This window comes from Emydura macquarii, unplaced genomic scaffold, assembly GCF_026122565.2.
Source record: "Emydura macquarii macquarii isolate MOO-44397 ecotype Brisbane River unplaced genomic scaffold, CSIRO-AGI_Emac_v2 contig_1597, whole genome shotgun sequence".
Classification (NCBI taxonomy): domain Eukaryota; kingdom Metazoa; phylum Chordata; order Testudines; family Chelidae; genus Emydura; species Emydura macquarii.
The window spans coordinates 1,642,394-1,656,621 of record NW_027131734.1 but is presented as its reverse complement, the minus strand read 5'-3'; the positions used below and the strand labels follow the sequence as shown (position 1 = coordinate 1,656,621).

The window sequence follows — 14,228 nt, the reverse complement described above, 5'->3', positions numbered from 1 at the left end:
TTTCTCATCATGCCCCATTATTACTAGTGGTTTCCCAATTGTAACCCTAAACAATCCCTCTCCTTCCTTAGTGTTCATGGCATTCAAATATTTATATACTGTTATGCATCACATTCCCTCTTCCTCTGCTTAGTCATTGCTCAACCAGCATATTTAGTATGTTTACTCTTTCGGTTTTTAGTGTCTCTTAACACTCTTTCACCTTTTAGTAATTCTGCTGGCATTGCTGTCAACAGGAGTGGGATCTGGCTGTCAAATTGGGGCAAGGCCTATTCTCATTTTAAGTATTGTACAGCCCAAGCATGTGATAAGATCATAATTATATAAACTGCAAATTAGGTGAATGATGGTAAAACTTCTAATGCAGGAACTGGTAACTGGACACCCCAGCAACCAGCAGATTAGCATGTCATAGAGAGATGTGGAAAGGGGCTGTGTCAACTCTCTCCTCCTGCCATCGACCATGGCAAGACCCAGCTAAGTTGGGGCAGAGTCACAGAGAGGGGCGGGGGCCTGTCTCTGCTGGGCGAGGGGGGGAAGCTTGTGGCATAAACAGACCCCGCCTGTGCTTCCAGACGTGCTGCTACCTAGGGCACCCATGTTTGGTAACAAGCCCTGACCACTTTTTGGCCCCTAGGTCTGTGCCCCAGCCGCCTGAGGCACGGGCTGACGATTCCCTCCCCCCCGCCGTCCTCCATTTTATTCTCCACCCCGTCCCCGGAGCGCGCCCCTTTCAGCTCCCGCCAGTAAGTCTCTGTCTCGGGGACACACCAGCCCCGGCCCGCCCCGCGCGCACTCTGTGCCCGCGCGCACGGTGTGTGTGTGTGTGTGTGTGTGTGTGTAAAAGCAGGTAACGCCCGGCAGAGAGACCCAGCGAGATAGCGAGCGCGCGCGCGCGCGAGGGCGGCGGTTGCGCCGGGAAAGAGAGAGCCCCGCCCGCACCTGCACGCGCGCGCGCGCGCCCGCGCCGCTCCGTGACCCATTTCAGTGAACAAAGGATTTTGCTGGAATCTCGCTCTACCTAAAATGGCGCCCAGCGCGCTCACCCCCGGGCACCATAGAGAGGAGGCGGGGCGCGGCGGCTAGAACGGCTCCGCTGGCGCTTTTCTCTCCTACTTTGCGGGCCCGGCTCGATCTCGCTGGTACCGTGTGTGGGGGAGGGGAGGGAGAGCGCGCTGGGAGTGGCGCCATGGCAGACGGGGACGAGCACGACCCTGGCTCGGGGAAGGTAAAGGGGGGGGCGAGGCAGAGCGGCGCCTTCTCCGTATGGGCCCGGGGCGGGTGAGACTGGTCCGCGTCCCGGCCGTGTCCGACAGGCGGCGGCGGGGGAGGGCCCGCCCGCACCGCCAGTGCCGGGGCTAATTTTAGGTCTGCTGCCAGGGGCTGCCTCAAGGTTACAAAGGCAGCGACGTGCCCAGAGCCCGGCTGGCCTCGGGCCGACCCGACCCGCCTCTCCGCGGCTGCAGCCATCGCCCGGTAACGCTGCGGGGGGCGGCCGGGCTTGGAGTTGGCTGCCTTGTAACCGGGACCGAGGAGGTCGCTGGGCGGTTTTCAGCATTGAAAGAAAAGAAAAGAAAGGTGTCTCTGGGAAGGTGCGCAGCGGCAGGAAGTTGCGGGCGGGCCGGATAGTAGCGGCTTAATCCGGCTCCGTGCCGAGGTTTGAGCAGCTGGAGCTGTGGAGCTGTTCGAGGAGAGCTGCTCCAGGCCGCGTGTCCCCGTGTGCAGAGGCGATGTCCTGAAATCCAGCGGCGGTTCTCGGGCAGCATCCTTCATACTCCGCCTGTCTGTCCGTGTTCCTATTGTCTGTCTGCCTGTCTGTCTGTCTGTGTGTGTGCACGGTGAATTCAGCGTTTACTGGCACACACCAATAAAGAGTTAATCCTTCCGTGTGTGCCTATAATGCATACATACAGCTCAGCTGTGACTGTTTTAAAATAACCAATACTACTAACCAGCTACAGCAGGCCCATGATGGTAAATGTACATGCCGTGTGCTCTCCTGGACCTGACCATCTGTTCCCCTAGGTCTGGGCATGGGTCTTTGGGTCCTAATAAACTAACCAGAAGAAAGGGTGGAGAGTGGGCCAGCCAGGAGGATGAGTGATTGAATGAGGCTACCTGCGAATAATTCCCCCGTCTGGTGCAGTAGAGATTTCATAGGGCATATTTAGAGATGGTGGTCTCCACTGTATTAATTATCTTTCTGATGAACATGCCCTGGGGACATTTCTTGTAAGGTAAGAGGTCTTGGTACCAAGGCTCCAATGGAGCTGCCCTACCTGGAAGATGTTGATGTGGTGGCAGAGAGCGTTCCAAAGAGCCCCTGGAATCTGCCAGGTCTGAGTCAAGCCCCATCTTGTCCTTTATTGGGAGTGGTAAGCTATCCAAAGGACAGTTGGGTAGGGGGGATATACTAATGAAGATGTCCAGATCCCCTTCCCTACAAGTTTTTCATCTCCTTTTCAGTGGATGGCACCATTTTGTGCACATATGCAGCATATTGTTTACCAAAAATATTTTTGTAATAAAATACATTAAATTTTAATTAAATGAAGCCTCTTGCATGATCTTAAAATTTTATTTCCAGTTAATTTTGACTGAATTTAAGTATTTTAGGACAGCGTTATCAAATCTGTAGTCTGCTGAAGTACTTCTTGGCCCTGCTGATCTACAGAGGGTTGTTAGGTCATATGGTGCTGGCTGTCATCCTTATTTCCAGCTGGTGAAGATACTAAAAATTGCATCTACTGTATTTTTAGCTTTCCTAATATCTCTTTTCCACATATCAAGTGATTTAGTTGTCACAGGAATGTTATGCAATCACAGTTGGGAAGAGACTGGGAGAGGCAGTCAATACAATTGAATGGGATGGGAGATGGTACATGAAACTTAATGTGTGGGCCATAACTATGGAAAAACTTGAGAATCCCTGTTCTCTGCTTTAGGACTAGTTTCAGACAATGGTTACTTTATCCTGAGTTGCAGACATCTTTTAAGTGTACAATTTATAGATGCAGTGGACTCTGAAAATTGGTGTTTTCAGCTAAGGCCCTGATCTTGCAAGCTGCTCTGAAGTCAGTGAGACTCTATGTAGTCACAGGCAGCAAGTTGTGCAGATCAGCTTGCAAAATTAAAGCCTAAGTGAGCATTCATTAAGAGGTGTCTACACTTAAGAATAATTGGTATGGGGACCTTTTAAGTACAAGTCTTTTGAAAGTTTGTTTTTGGTTTCTTTTTTTCCCCCTGCACTGTGGTAACTCTATATAAAGTTTGCTACCCAAGTCAGCTATTCACATATATCCAGATACACATATTTAACAAGATAAAATCACCTTCTCCTTTCTTAATTATTTTAATTTTGTTTTAACTAAAGAAATGGTAATCTTACCTTTTTCTCCCAGAATTTGAAGACCAGTATTTTTCATGTTGATATTTTGAGAATTCCATAGGTTTTCAATTCTGTAAGGCTTTACAAGGTATGTCTATGTTGATAGCAGTACTGTTAGCGCCACTGGATCGATTGAGCGGCAGTGGAGACCCACTCAATTGATCTGGAAGTCGATGCCTTTAATCCACCCGTGCAAAAAGAGTAATGCTGTATCAATGGGAGGGCATTTCCTGTCGATGCGATGTAGTGGGGATGCTGCGATAGGTAGAAGTTAGGAAGTTGACGGGCGATACGCAAGCTACTATACATAGCTTGCGTATCTCATGTCGACTGCCGCTAAATATCGCCAGCATTGTAGACCAGGCCACAGTCATGTACAGTGACAGGAAAAGTAACATGTTAAAAATGTGATTACTTTCTTCCTTTACTCTTTTTTGCCCTTTTCATCTGTGTCTAGTACTGCTAGACAGTCTATTTCAGACTGTGTTAAAAAATCTTGACACTAGAAAGTTAATCTATTAAATTAAAATGCTTTCTCTTTACCAACAGAAACATCTGCTAAAACAAATAAAGCCTCTTAGACTAATTCTTTACTTCTCTTACATACAGACCTATGTAAAGCAATAACTTTTATATAAGAAGTTTGTGTATTTGAAAAGTATTTACTTTGTTTCTGTAGCATGTCCCCATGACTGAAAATCTTAATGGAAATTGAATGTCTTGATCCTGTGACATGTGAAGTGCTGACCAGCTCCCTGTGACATCAGTGGAAATTCAGGATGCTCAGTACCTTACAGAATGAAGCCCTGTAGGGACAGTTCTGCTACCCTTACTGAAACTATTCTAGCAGGCCTACTGATTTTGAACTGCTTGGGGAATAAGGTTCTAAACATAACTAGGGATGACATGAATAATCACATGATAAAATGTTCTATGGAAAATCTTAAACATTATGTGTGGGCTTGTCTCTTTTCATATCTTTTTGGACAAATGGATCAACTTTCATAACATCCATACTTTCTAGTGTTATGTTTAGAGTTGTAAGCAAATTATTTCAGTATAATAGCAGTTGAAATACATCATGCAGTATATACAAAGTGTGGATGCCTTCTTTGTGAACAACAGCAACTCAAATGATTTTTTTTTCCACATATGAGCTGTTGAAATTATTTATGAGAATACAGGACTATGTGCCAAGTCCTTTTTATCGATGTTGTGCAAGTAGATTTGGTCCTAAATCAACTGACACTTATGTATTTAAATTTTCTGCAAAAGATTTTGATAGGGCTTCTATACTTGTGTACAAATTCTAATCTCAGATGTACACAGGCTCTAATACTACAGTCAAAAGCATTGCATAAGAACCTAAATTAAGTCTCACAAAAGTAATACAAGACAGACATTTCAGAATGGAGCCATTTTAAATCAATCTCAAAAAATACTTCTTCAATCTGAACATATTTTAGTTATCATGGAAGCAACACTGAAAATCTGAAAGATGCCGTGTGTGTGTTTGTGTGTGTACACATGCACACTTACATGCACGCACTAAAGGGAGACCAAGTCAGATGTATAATCAATGAATTAGTCCCAATCTGGTTTTAGACTGTATGGATGCTTGTAATGGATGAGTATTGCTAGTAAAATGGTCAGAGTTTTACTTCATTTCACTGAATTATACAGTGGACCAAATTCATCCCTGATGCAATTCAGTAGCAGTCAGTGCAATAATAGATTTGAGATGGATTTGGCCCAGTGTCTACTTTCACAATCTTATGTTTTATATGATAGTGCATTGTTTGCATAAAAACAAATATAGCTGAAAATAATTAGTCTTAGAGTATTAAAATAAAACCAACAAACTGGTTTGTACTAATGACTGAATCTGCTTTGTTTCTGTTTGAAAATCGGAAAGAGGGATGGAGAGTGCAACTCTAATGTATTGACTTTTTAAAAAAAAATTACCCGAATTAAAATATTATTATTAAACTTTTTTTTTTTATCTAGTCATTTAAGCTACCAGGAATCGCTGATATCCAAAATATCCCCTGTGCACGAGAGTCAATACTCTATGGGTCACTGGGTTCTCTAGTTGTGGGCCTTGGACATTTTTTAGCAACCAGTGAGTATTTTTTTCTTTTGTTGTCCTGTTTTTGGTTTTTGTTTTTTTACCGCGAGAGAATAATTTTATCTGCTTGATTTTCTTCTGCTAGTTGAGAGAAATAAAAGCAGTTTGCACAATTATGTTTTCATTATCTGTTTTGTTTTTTTCCTTTCAGGTAGAATTAAAAGATCTTTTGACGTTGGAATAGGAGGATTTGTTTTGACATGCTTAGGATGCTGGTAAGAAAGATGTTCCTTGAATTTTGAAAGATCAGTGCTGCAAGTTTGTACATATATTCCTGTGCCATCTTCTGTGACCTTTCATACTGTTCTTGCAAGTCTCTTCATTACTGCATTAGCAATGCCTCCTTTCTCTCCTTTAAATCCATTCCCAAAACTTATTTCTGGAGGGATGTTCATAAACCTTAATCTCTTAGACTTAATATCTTTTAATTACAATTAAATTTTAAAAAGCATTTTACAACATGTGGCTTAGTCTCCCTAGAGACCATGGAATCCTCGTTCTCTTCTTCCTTCGTGTCACCTTTTCCTCCCTCTATTGTTGAGTATTCCAATTAAAATTTTAACATAAGCCATGATCTTGTAAACACTTAAAAATGTGCTTATCTTTACATACATAAATAGTCCCATTGAAATCAATGAGGACTATTTACATGTTTAAAATTATGCATGTGTGTAAGTATTGGCAGGATCAGGACCAAATTCAGATCTTTTAAAAATAACAAAGGCTTATATGTTTAGGGACTAATTCTGCACATGGGAATTCCTTGTGCAAAGTGGTTGTAAAACCATGCCTTAAAGAATTAGCAGCTGTGCTACTATTTTACATAAATGCTTGTAAAATGTCCAGTTATGATGTGTATAATTTACAGCTGCTACATTTTAACTAGTTGAACAACTGTAACTTGATATCCTCAAATGTGCTTTGTTTTTTTCCACCTTAAGGATGTATTGCAGATACAATAATGCAAAACTAAGGATCCAGCAAAGAATTATTCAAGAAAGCATAAGAAACAAGATTTTATTTGAAGGCAGTGATCTTGATCCAGAAAAGAAAAAAAACAGCAATCAAGGAATTAGCAATTCCTAGCTTATCCAATGGTCAAATGCAGCCTGTGGGATCTTAAAATTGAAGTCCACAGACACTCTCTCCTGTAATTATAGGATGAGAACAAAATAGATAACCCACACATTATTTTTCCTACTAAACTCAAACAAACTACTCGCTCTATTTAAAGAAGGCCCTAACCAATGTTATGGTTGTATATAGATTTAAAAATCATGCTGATTTATATACAATCGGGTGGCCTTCCAGTTTCTGACCCATTGTCTTTGAAAAATGATTAATTTTGTTGCTGAGGATTAATAATGTTTCAGAATTGTTTAGAACAGTAGTGTTTAGCTCTGCTGAAATGATCAGAGTTTTGGCATTGTTGTTTTACAAGAAAAGAAAAATGGTATCTTTCCCATATCTGAACAAGACCTTTGTTGAGATTTATTTAAAAATAAATAATTTATATCTGTTTCATGTTCTTTAATGTGAAATTCTTAATTATTTTAATAAAAGGAATATTAATCTAGTTCACTGAAAGAAAATGAGTAATGTAAAGATATCTCTGAAACATGATATACAGCCTTAGAGTGCATATACAGACTTAATAGGCAATTTCTACTAGTGCTGTTGGCTAGTTAAGACAGTAGACACTCTGAAATTGAGGCTAGATAAAGATGGGATGTTCATTACTATTTGAAACTAAAAATGAAATTTACTAAAGTTTTCAAGAGGGCTCTTTTGTACCTTATGCTGGGATACTCATAAATCCTGGTCTTCTAATTAGAGCACTTCTTTGCACTAGCATGTACTAATTACATTTAATAATTGGTAGAGAGGTACCTGCTTGCCTTGTGTAGTCACATAATAAGATACATGAACCATTGCTGAGTCAGTATTTTATTTTGAAATATGCACAATATATTGTAAAATAGGCATTTTGAAACTATACCCTGAATTTATCGTTTCAATGTTTGCCATAAAAAAAATCTCAATAAAGTTACTTTTTTTAAAAACTTGTCACTCTGAATTGTTCTGTGTTACAGAACCCTGGATATGGTATTGTATTGCTTAGCCGTAGTATATTGTTGAAACCCTGGATCATAGCATAGTTTCCCTTTGTCTGTATGCTGCCTGTCTGTATTGGGCCATTGATGTCAGTGGTGAACATACTTAGTACCTCACAGAATCAAGTCCTTTATTGTTCTTTTTAAAGTGCATTACCCCATAGACTGCTTTTGGTCCAAAGTAGTTAATCCTGTCTAGTGAGTAAAATACTTTTTTTTTATTACCCTGAAAACTGAAAGGATTTTGGATTCACTTGCATTTCAGGGCTATAATAACTATATATATAAATATATAAATATATAAGTGGCTTGATCCTGAGGGAGGTTTATGCACAAACCTTCTGAATGTCAACCACTGCACCATTTTCTTTAACGCATTCTAATTTAGAAACACTTGTCTGTGCCAAAGAACTTTTTTCTTTAAAATTATTACCTGAGATCACTGACCGGCTTATAGCCTCTCTTACTAAATATTTTTTTTAATTTTAAGTGCACATGAATTAGGATTGTTTGGTCTATCAGGAAACTATTTTTCCTCTCCATTCTTCTCTTTTTTTCCCCCCCCTTCCTGTGTGGTTGAGTCCTCCTGTTCTGAACTTGTATAGGAAATGTAACAGTAAAATGGACTTTATTCAAGAAGAGAGCCTTTGAGTTTAATGATTTTTTGTATAAAGTACAAAATTAATCTCCGCAGGCCTCCAATAATCTTAGTAAATACTTGCCTTCCTTACTTAAATGTTCCATTGACCAAAGCATCTGTACAAACTTGTAGGTCAGCAGCCACATAAAACTAATCCCAGTTCAGAAGGGAAAGTATTTCCTCTCTTGTTTTATGGTTTTCTCCTAGGTTTCTGTCCCACCCAATTACCATATAAGGCAATAGGGAGTGACACTGGGGAACTGACAGTAGTGAACAATGCTTAGCAAACTCCTCTTTTGATACATGGCTGAGATCTTCCCCATCTGACATAAGAATTGTGATGGAATTATAGCCTAATTAAGGGTTTGAGCATTCCTGCTGTCTGAGACGTCATAAATGAGAGAAAGGAAGACAATTGTCCAACTTACAATTTACTCCTTCGCAAAGAAAGATGGAATACCACCCAGGACTAGTAGGGGAAAGAGTTAGCATACACATACATAATGGCAATCAGGAGTGAAGAGATTGTTCAACAAAAAAAATAGCATCTGGAAGAGGAAACTAGCAAAAACTTTTAACAGTAAACAAGTTAAGATTCAAATCAAGGAAACTCCAAGTTTAAATTGATGTGCTGTCTTGTCTTATGCTATGGCAGTTTAGGGATGTTAGACCCCCCATGCTACACTGTAGGGGAAAAGAGTATTTACACAAGACTGGAGCATCAGTTTATCTGCCTGTGTAATGCAGAATTGTATCATTTTCTAGACAGGTGTGTATTAGGTAATTGGTTCATATGCAGGTGAGCAGCCTTTCACCTGAGAAGTATATCAATAGCCTACAAACATTCATACTAAGGTGATGTATTGTTGCTGTTAGTAGTTAGTTCCTTTTTATATTGGGTTTTAAATCAAAATGATTTGTGGGGTTGGGTTTTGCAAACTACTCCACTAAACTGAAAATATGTTCTAGTACAGTGATTCTCTACCCCAGGGGTACATCAGCTCATCTAGATATTTGCCTAGTTTTATAACAGGCTACATAAAAAGCACTAGCAAAATCAGTACAAACTAAAATTTCATACAGTGACATGTTTATACCTACTGCTGTATATACTAGGAACTGAAATGTAAGTATATTTATATTACAATTGATTTATTTTGTAATTATATGGTAAAAATGAGAGAGTAAACTATTTTCAGTAACAGTGTATTGTGACACTTTTGTATTTTGTAAACAAGTAGTTTAAGAAACTTGGTATGCAAGACAGGTCAGACTCCTGAAAGGGGTACAGGTGTCTGGAAAAGTTGAGAACTACTGTTCTCGTAGATTAACAGAAAATAGTAGGGAAAAGATTGAAAACATCAATAGGGTTGGGGTTATTTTTTACTATATGTATTTATTTATATTGTTCAGATTGTGTGTGGAAGGTGGGTATTGCCCTGTCAGCAATGGTGTGAGTTTTAAACTGCTCATTCTTCTAACCCAAACCCCCCCCCCACGGGCCAAATTGCCAAGTAGCTTTTCAGCAGCTGTCTATAGTCCTCCAGCCATTTTTTTATTACTAGCTGTTGTAAAAACAAAATTGCAAACTGTTCAATGATCTAAAATGTTCATACCTGAATCATCCCATTGAACTCAGTGGGACAACGGAGCTGCAAAATCTTTGCAGGGTTGACACCTTAGTTTTTATGATGGTTTATTTGTATTACAGTAGTGCTTTGGAGCCTTATTGTGCTAATTGCCTTGAAGAGTTTACAACCTCCATGAGACAAAAAAACAGTGGGGGCAAAGGGGCTGTATATACCATACAGGCACAATGATGATCTGAGTGCTATTTAAAAAAAATCTCACAAGGAGGGGTTTTGCTGGCAGAGTGTTAGCTAAATGGAATCACAAAAGGGAGAGGGGACACGGTGAAGAGGGAATTAAGTGATAAAGGGGAAGAAAGATGAGGGAGGGAAGGAAGAAAAGGAGCATAGAGGCATCAAGAAGAGAGACTAGAACCTTAAACAAGTGTTATGCAGTCAAAATACATGATAAGAGTTCTTTGTAAGGTACCTATTATATCCTACAAGGAACTATTTTTCATAGTGGAAATTAACTTTATTTTAAAAAAATTTAAAATTAATAATCCATAGTCTTAATAGCTAGTACTAGTGATTTCAGAATACGCATGGGTGCATCAGCTGCTTTTCCCAACCCTATTCTGCCTATCTATTTAAAACTACATTTACAGATGGAACTAGGGAGTGTCTGTGATATCTTTATGCAAGCTGGGGAATCAAGACTCCTAGCTCTAAATGTAACCCTAGGGTTGTACTGTAGAACCTCAGAGTTACAACCTCCTTGGGAACGGAGGTTGTAACTCTGAAATGTTTAACTCTGGACAAACAGAGTGGTGGTTTCAAAATTTGCAACTGAACATTGACTTAATACAGCTTTGAAACTTCACTATGCAGAAGAAAAATACTGTTTTCCCTGTACTTTAGTATTTTAACATTTTTTTATTTGGTTTTTTTTGTTTGTTTGTTTGGTTTTTTTTTTTTTTTTTTTTTTTTTTTTTTAAGTGTCTGCTGCTGCCTAATTGCATACTTCTGGTTCCAAATGAGATGTGCCTGGTTGACCGGTCAGTTTGTAACTGAGGCTCTATTGTATTTGAGATGTGTTTGAAGTGTCAATTGTGGCAGTGTTAAAGCTATGACAATTGTCATGATTATCATTCTAGAAAATCATTTGCTTCAGGTTTCAGTGACATTTTGTACGACATTGGTGTCAAGTGTTGAGATTTTAGCCTAAGTGACTTCTACATCAAACATGAGAGCTTACTTAGTACTGTCAACGACAGCTTTGAATCAAGTGTGCCACTAGTTTGTGTATATTTGTAAATCATGGCTTTAAAAAAGTCACTATCTAGTTAGTATTTGGCTAATAATTGATAACTAACCATCTGTTTAATTGCCAGAGACCTAAACTGCTCTGACTATCTTCCTGTAACCCGCCTGTAACACTTCTGCTGTGTGAATGGGTGCCTCTAGCTATAACTCTGCAGCTCATTTCTTCAGTTTTCCTTCCTCACCGCTCTCTGGAACATCCTACTCTACAGAAAGCATTGCCCCATGTGACTGTGCATGTCCTTTGGGAATTCTAATCCCCGCGGAGGCTGCACAGGATAGCTGCCTGGATTTTTCCAGAACACACAGATACAAACACAGGCAGCATGATAGGCCTGGATGCACAAGTTCAGAGCAGACATGATTGTGAAAAAGCTGTTATGTGGACCTCAACTCAGTTTGTTGTAAACATGTCAGATGAATGACAAAAACTGCTTACAAAAATACACTTGGGTGTGTGCACCTTAAGCCTTTCCTGGTAATTTCTATAGATAATTTGCTTCACCCTGTTCCTTCATGCATTCCAGAGTTATGATCTTCATCATGAAATTATGACATTGTATTCTTCTGTATGACCCTGAAGTGGTTGAGTTTAAGACTAAACCCTTCAGGTCAGGAAACCTGTTTGACATAGCTCTACCACCATATAGTGCAGCATAGTGTTCTCCATTGCTTCCATCTCTGGTGGTCATAATCTGTCAGGGCTACTCCTGTTCAGCTTTGATAACAAGAAAAAGGGGATAATCCAGCCCAAATAGCATGTTTCTCACACAGTTCCCTCTGATTGTGATTGTTGGTTATAGAGATTTATGTAGGGTAAGTTTTACTTCAGTGCAGAACATTCCTCATCTTTAACTCTACTCCTCCTCCCTTTCCAATAAACTTTTCAGTCCTTCAATAAAACAACATATCTGGGTAACTTTGAAAACATTTGTTTTCCTGCTCTCCAATAAACTTTTTTTTTTAAATTAACAGTAGTTGAATGTGACACCTCACTTTAAAATCCAAGACATTAAAAACTTACTTAACTAGGTAGGGTGGCGCTCCTTACCATTCCTCAACAATAACCGATACTTTTATAATCCATGAATTCCTGTAATTAAAACCTCCCTTACATTTAAAGCAATCTAAAACACCACCAAATCCTGCTACTGCAGGAATCTACAGCAGCTGTCAAGAGCCTGCTACCTCTTTCTCTCCCCATTACCTCTCAGTATCAGGATTCTTTTAGAGGGCTGCACACAGGTCAATCCATCTTTAATTAAAGTATATTTATGGCTCCCTAGAGCAGTAGGGATATATAGGTGAAAATCATCTCCATGTAGAATCAATACAGAAAGGAGGGTCTTACTGTTAAAGCATTTGACTAAGATGCCAGAGATTTGAGTTTAATTCCTGGTTCTATGCCAGACTTCTTGTATGATTGTAGGCTTGCTCATTTGTAAAATGGAAATAATACTTCCCTACCAGGTTACATGCATCAGTAATTGTGAGATGCACAAATGCTATTGTGATGCAGGGCAAGAAGAACCTCATACCACAAACTCTACCATCATCAACCCCAGTTGACAATGGATGCCATCCTACCATCCAAGGCAACCCACATACTACATCAAGAGAAGACTGAGGTACAGCAGAGGACCCTAGCCTTTCTCCTCCATGGCAATGCACACCACTCCTACAACACAAGTGAATTTGTCAGAACTGTTGGGAGCCATATTAGATTCAGTCCAGAGAGAATGACTTTTGGAAGCTACTTTGTGCCATTCCAACAGATTGGTCTGCCATGACATCAGACAAATGGGGGCTAGAACTCATGACTACCCCATCCAATTTCACTCTTCCCACTAACCACCTCCCCTTCCCCATCCCTGATCAGGGATTCTTCTCACAAGAGCCTATTACAAACAGAAGTGGCCTTGTTGCTTCATTTAGGAGCCCTAGAGGAGGTTCCATCAGAGGTTAGGGGAAGAGGTTTCTACTCACAGTATTTCCTCCTTTCAAAGAAAAGGGTCTTCATCCTATCCTAAACCTGAACAGATTCAGCAAATACATACCTATCTAAGGTTCAGGATGATAACACGTCTGTTATTCCATCTCTCCAAGCTCAAGACTGGTTCATGGCTCTCAACTTACCAGATGTGTATTTCCATATAGCTATCCATTCCACAGGAAGTACCCAAGATTCACAGAGGATCCTAATTTTTATCAACATAGGGTTCTGCCCTTCGGACTCTCCACAACACAGAGTATTCACAGAATGCCCGGCAGTGCATTTAAGAAGACAGGGAATCCACGTCTCCATGTAACTGGACAACTGGCTTATCAGAGGCAGGTCCAAACAGAAGTCTGCAGCAGCCTTGGAATAAGTCTTTTCCCTCTTCTCTTAATTTGGAATCCCGGTGATTACAAGAAATTGTCCCTTGTACACACATCAGAGGCAATAAGAGTGCATAGGAGAGGAGCTGTGACCACCTCCTGCTTGACAAGAGCTTACTTCCCAGAGGACACTCTAGTTGATGGCAAACAACCAAAAATCAAATCCAACAACTGCGCATGCATGTGTATCTACGATTCTTAGGCCACACGTCAGCATATGTGTACACCACATCACTTGACAGACTTCACCTACAGCCTTTACAACTCTGGCTGAGGTCTATGGACTCCACCTCCAGACATCACATGATCAAGACAGTCACAGACCTATCAAGTCCTGCAAGAGCTCCTTGGTGGCTAGACCCAGTGAACATACAAAAAGGGGTACCATTCTCTACCCCCTCCCTGACAATGGCACTTATCACAGACGCTTCAGGAACAGCCTGGAATGTCCACCTGAATCATGGTGCATGGAACAGGGTCTCAGGACAACTTAAAACCATATATGAACATCCTGAAGCTAAGAGTCATCCAGTGACCTGCACAGCATTCATGCCTGTGCTGTGGAACACTACACTGCAAGGCCCAACGTCCACAAAGCACTGGCAAGGAGGTTGCTTGATCTTCCCCTCTCTGCCAAGAAGCCATCAGGCTCTGGCTGTGATGTCATCAACACAGAATAACCTCTTAG

At 40.6% G+C, this 14,228-nt stretch overlaps 1 protein-coding gene across 1 annotated transcript; it reads left to right on the top strand.

Annotated features, from left to right (window-relative positions):
* The first annotated feature begins 1,086 nt into the window (after nt 1-1,086).
* Nucleotides 1,087-7,596, top strand: COX20 (cytochrome c oxidase assembly factor COX20). The gene is made up of 4 exons (XM_067555245.1): nt 1,087-1,228; nt 5,396-5,510; nt 5,668-5,731; nt 6,458-7,596. Exons 1-4 carry the CDS (start codon nt 1,190-1,192, stop codon nt 6,600-6,602), a joined length of 363 nt encoding a protein of 120 aa, XP_067411346.1. The 5' UTR covers nt 1,087-1,189; the 3' UTR covers nt 6,603-7,596.
* Nucleotides 7,597-14,228: the final 6,632 nt, after the last annotated feature.